This window comes from Antrostomus carolinensis, unplaced genomic scaffold (genome assembly GCF_000700745.2).
Source record: "Antrostomus carolinensis isolate BGI_N321 unplaced genomic scaffold, ASM70074v2 scaffold932, whole genome shotgun sequence".
Lineage (NCBI taxonomy): Eukaryota > Metazoa > Chordata > Aves > Caprimulgiformes > Caprimulgidae > Antrostomus > Antrostomus carolinensis.
The window spans coordinates 4179-9685 of record NW_010300016.1 but is presented as its reverse complement, the minus strand read 5'-3'; the positions used below and the strand labels follow the sequence as shown (position 1 = coordinate 9685).

Here is a 5507-nt window from a genome sequence, read left to right as displayed (position 1 = left end):
CATGGAGCCACCACTCTGATATCCATAGGCAAAGAGTGGCTTGGAAATGCTACATATGGTCACAACTTTTTTCTCTCTAAATTGCAGGATTTTCCACTGAAGATGAACGCTGTGGGTAGCAACTGCTCCTCCATGAATGTCTGGGAAGCACATGGTGTCCTGCCAGAGCAAAGCACGTGTCTTCCACGCAGACCCAACTCTCTTGAGTCTCTAGGGAACCCCCAGGTTCACCTCTCGTTCCATGAATGTCTGGGAAGCACATGGTGTCCTGCCACAGCAAAGCACGTGTCTTCCACGCAGACCCAACTCTCTTGAGTCTCCAGGGAACCCCCCAGGTCCACCTCTTGTTCACAGGCTGGGAAGTGAAGGCAGGTAAGGGTTAAGTGAGTTGAGAAGCTCTCCTGGACCAGCTGAGGTAGGAATTCAGCAGCCTGGCTCCCAGGACGTCTTCATTTCATTAATCCCCATTTAATAGGGCACATAATCCTCTTTCTAAGAGAGAATTCTGGGGGTTGGCAGTTTCCTCTTTCTTAGGAGGGCAGGAGATGAAAAAAAACCCACAAAAAAACCCCAACAAATCAACAGAGGAACTGGTTTTTGATGGAAGGTCACCTTTGTGGAGCAATCCCAAACGGCCAACAGCAAAGCCCGTGGTGTGTGCTCCATATCCTGCAGTTTTCTCAGCTTTACACAGATTTTCTGCCTTTATTCAAATTCTTCCCAGGCAGATTTTTTGTCTGGGGGCAAAAAAAAAAAGCCTTTATTTGACATGCAAAGAATTTTATCCTACAGAAAAGCCGGTCTAGATGTCAGCTTTGCTCTGCTTCTCGATGCTGCTGCTGCCTGACGCTCACCAAGAGACACAACCTGCAAACCAACGCTCCTGGCTGAGGTCCATCAACCTCCCTGGTGATTTTGGCACTTTCATCTCGGAGCAGAGCATGCTGGAGTGGTCATGACTGTAAAAAACATCTTCCTGTCACCCCGTGCTTGCAGGGACAGTTCTCTTTTTGGAGATGGGACCATCCTTGGACCCAAGCACTGGGAGATATCTCCTGCTGCTCCTCCACAGCAATACTCACTCTGAATTTTTACTGGTTTTGATGTGGTGTATCCGTATCCCCTTGGTAGGTGTTTCTCTCTCAATTCTTTTCTCTCCAAGTAACCAATTTCACATTGTCTGCACAGGAGGGTTGTGACTTCTCACTCCCTCAGTCCTTCAATTTCATGTTTTATTCCATCAGAAAAATCTCTTGCCTCTTCCATACAAGAAACTGGTGTCTCAAGGTGCCATTTTACAACCTCTTTAAACTCACTGAAGACCCCACTGCCACCAAATGTCTCGCCCTGTCCTCCTTCCAACTCTGTCAGGGCAACAGCTGATACCAGGAGGCTGATCTCACCAAGAACAAGTTGATTAAAATTAGCTGGGATCAGCTCAACCACGTGGTTGGCAATGACTGGTGAAAGTGCAAGGAGATGCCAGGAAGGTATGGTCAGAGGTGGCATCAAAATCCTCCGGCAGCAGCGTGGTCCCACTTTATGCTGCAAAGGAAACCAAACCCTCAGCCCTGCAGATTTGGTATTTTTCAGGAAAAAAACCCCCTCTGAGCCATTCTGATCCAACCAGAGCACTCCTCTGAAGATCTCCTGTTCCCATCAGAAAACCCAAGGTACCTTTTTTGTTGGAGACTCTCAGTAGTGGTGGGTAACTGTTCCCATGGACTAGCACCACACAGAAGCCCAATCATTGAATATTCAGATTTTTGGACTGTAAAACATCCCTATTTATTTGCATGGGATGCACAAAGTCAGCTCCATCACACCTTCCAGTGCCTACCTGGACAGAGGACTGGTGGGGTCCAGTGACACAACACTAAACAGGACTCCTGGGGTGTATTTTAAGCCCTGATATTAAGTCCCTGTAGCTTACAGCAAGCTGCTGAACTACTTTGACCCATTTTACTTTCTCTTACGTAAAAATAGAGATTGTACTTATTTTTATTGAGCTCAATGATGTGGGAGCCTAGAAATTGAGATGCTTTTCCATGCTGCTTTCACCCCAGATCAATAAGCACAAGTTGGATGGATCAACAAGTACAAGTTGGATACTTATGCTCTGAATTACTCCAGACTTCATTATAGAGTCCAAATTTTTTATTCAGTGCTGGACAGAGATAGGCTTGTTACTAAATCACTTTTCAGAGAGAAAGAATTTCCCATCTGATGACACCATGGACATGTGGCACTGCAGGGAACATCTTCAAAGCACTGTATGGCTACTAATAATCATCAACGACGCCCAACGGTATTGTTGGTATTTTGTTGATGGGAAGAGAAGACAAAAGACAATTCTTCACTATCAGGGTGGTGAGACAGTGTCCCAGGATGGCCAGAGAAGCTGTGGTTGCTCCTCCCTGGAAGTGTTGAAGGCCAGGTTGGATGAGGCTTTGAGCAACCTGGTCTAGTGGAAGGTGTCCCTGCTGATGGCAGGGGGGTTGGAACTGGATGAGCTTTAAGGTCTTTCCAACCCAAACCATTCTGTGAGTTGATGTAAAGAATGCAGAGTAGGTCCATACTTGAGACTGGATGGACCAGAGAAGCAAATTTCACCTTGCTTCTTTGTTTGCCAGCTCCTCTCTTCTGAAATAATTATATGAAGAAGATTCTTTCCACACTTGTTCTTCTCCCAGTATCCAGCATCCTATTTCTTATCTCTAAAAACATGGATCTCCAAAATCCACCATGTAAGTATTTGGGAACTGCTAGATCTGAGGCATTTGGTGCTTCCCAGCACTTATTTCTGTGCTCCAGGAGCAGGTCTTGAAAACACACCAATGGCTGGAGACACGTCACAGAATCAAGAGGTCTGAAGAGATCCTGGGAAAGCATCTGGTACGTTGACTTCTTCAGTTACTGACATTTTTGATGGGAAATTATTCCTCAAAAATAAAGAAGAAAGCTGCTGTCATGTCTAGACCCAGATTCGTAGCTTGGGGGATGGATTTTTTAACATTCACAATTCTTTTTAAAGGTGACAGGGAGGAAGTGAGCAGGTGTAGACTGGGAAGGGACAAAAAACCCACCTCAAACAAGCTTGATATTGGCAAACAAACCATAGAGACACACACCTGTCTTCTACTTTTGCTCTAATTTAGATCATAAGCTCCTGTCAGGAAGTATGATGAATAGAGTACATTTGAGATCTGCAAATTATTCTGCTCACCTAGTTGAGAGTTTTCTGTTTTCCCTGGAAACAAGGACAGAATAAGCCAACAAAGATGGAGTTGGGCTACCTGAGGTTTTGCACTCAGATAGGAAGAGCAGGCTTAAAGTGTGGAAATCATCTAAAAAAAATCTCCTTTTTGCTCTGAAACAGAGGCCTTGCCTAGAGAAGAAAAATCACATCAACCAATGGGGTGAATTTAATTCAATATGGTAAAATGGATGCAACCCCTTTTTGGAATATATTGATTTTGAGTTATTTTTTACTGGCTACATTAAATGAGTTTGGTTTAAACTGTAGCAAGTTACTCCAGAAGCAAACTAAGCACAGGATAAACTTTGTACTAACACAGCTATGCTTATTTAGAAAATAAACAACACCTTGCTTGGTAGGCAAGAAGTCATTGAACCCACCTTCTCCCCAACTTGACACCTGTGAGACTGAAATAAATTGATTTCCCGCATGGCGCAGCGAATCGTAAAGCACTTGGAAGGGAAATGCTGTGTTAGCACCAAACCTGAACTGCTAAGTTAGGTCTAAATTCAGGAGGAAAACACAGACCAGCACTAAACCCTCCTCCTTCTCTCTAGATGAGAGCTACCCATGTTTCAACACAAGTCAAGGATTTTAAAATCAACCCCCTCTCACCATGTTGGGTTGCCATCCTTCGACGTTGACGCAGCGATCGATGCACCACCAGAAATCATCTTCGGATTCTCCTTTCCAGGCGAAGACAGGGAACCCTGGCACAGAGAGGGAGATGGGTGCTAACACAGCCTTAGCAAATCCCTTGGGGATCAGCATTCCCTAGGTCCACACGTGATGAACTGGGCTCCCAACAGTCTTGTTTGCAGTTTGATTTTTCAACATCTACCTTCTAGAAGAAGCTTCAGAGATATACATTGAAGACACACACTGAAGGCAGCAGGTAGGAGTCAGCTTTACCCTTCCTAATTTCTTCTTCTCCCCCAACAAAAAGCTCTAGCCAACAGACAAGAGGGCCACACACTCTCCACAATAACATTTATTTGCAATATCAAGCTTTCGCTGCACGTTGGATGTCCTACCTTCCTGTTAGGCACGTTAGCCACAAATTTACCTGAATATATTCTGACTCATGAGCAATTATCCTTCAGCTTCAGTGAGCAAGACCAGGTAACAGGCAAGCTGGTGGGTTTGGCTTCTTCTGGATCTCCCAGTAAACCCCCTAACCTTACCCAGGTAAAACAGGATTTGAATTAAATCATCTCCCAGGTGAGCAGCAACATGGACAGCTTCTGGTTTGTGAATTCTTTCCATCCCCTCAAATTCTCTCTTTCACCTTTTTTAGCCCAAAGTTATGACTCACATGGATAGAACTGAAACCAAATTTAGCTTTTCTCCTCTCAGCGAAATCACTTCTAGGTTGACGTAGCCCATTCAGCTAAAAATGGGCATCACCATCATTTGTACAACGTATTTTGATATTCCAGACAAAAATAATTCTAAAAGTTTTCAGACTAATGGAAGGGATTGACCTTGTGCTGTTACCTTCTATAGGTTTATTCTAAATTGAAGAGAATGAAGGGAAAAAAGCTGTAAGAGATGGTAAATAATGATGGGGCAGTAATACATCTTTTTAAAACTAGCAAGAACAAAGAGGGGGAAGTTTCCTACCGCTCTCGGCAAGGGCAGCAGCCACCTCGTTAAGAGTAGAGTAGATGTTGCACGCAGCCCATCGGCACTGAGCACCCAACGCACCCAGAGTCTCCATTAGGACCTGAATTTAAATAAAAAGAAAAAAAATAAAATCCAAAAGAGCAATATACTATGCAAAGAGCAAAAACATTTAGGTTGGATATTAGGAAAAAATTCTTCACCCAAAGGGTTGTCAAGTATTGGAAGGGGTTGCCCAAGGAAGTGGTGGAGTCACCATCCCTGGAGGTATTCAAAGGACGTGTAGATGTGGTACTTGGGGACATGCTTTAGTGGTGAACTTGGCAATGCTGAATTTACAGTTGGACTAGATGATCGTAATGGTCTTTTCCAACCAAACTATTCTATGATTCTATGATACACAACTGGGATTTTTATTTGCTATTTATAGAAAAGCTTCCAGGAAGTATCTGAAGTTGGTTTTAAGCAGCATCAGGGTCATTAGAGAGCTGTACAGAAAACCCTTTTTTTTATATATATATGTAATTTTAAATGGATGAAGTAAATGAGAACTTCAAAGTATATTCTATATGTGGCATATCTGTGTGTGAGTATATATATAGAACGATAGAATCATAGGATGGTT

General features: G+C 43.6%; 1 protein-coding gene across 1 annotated transcript in view; it reads right to left on the bottom strand.

The window, feature by feature from the left end:
* LOC104521078 (putative adenosylhomocysteinase 3) overlaps positions 1-5507 on the bottom strand; it is a gene marked incomplete at both ends in the record, with an annotated part of 14291 nt that overhangs the window by 4609 nt on the left and 4175 nt on the right. Inside the window, 2 exons of the mRNA XM_010162965.1 lie at positions 3875-3969; positions 4883-4985. Of these exons, the coding sequence (XP_010161267.1) occupies positions 3875-3969; positions 4883-4985 (198 nt within the window). The remainder of the gene's footprint in view (positions 1-3874; positions 3970-4882; positions 4986-5507) is intronic.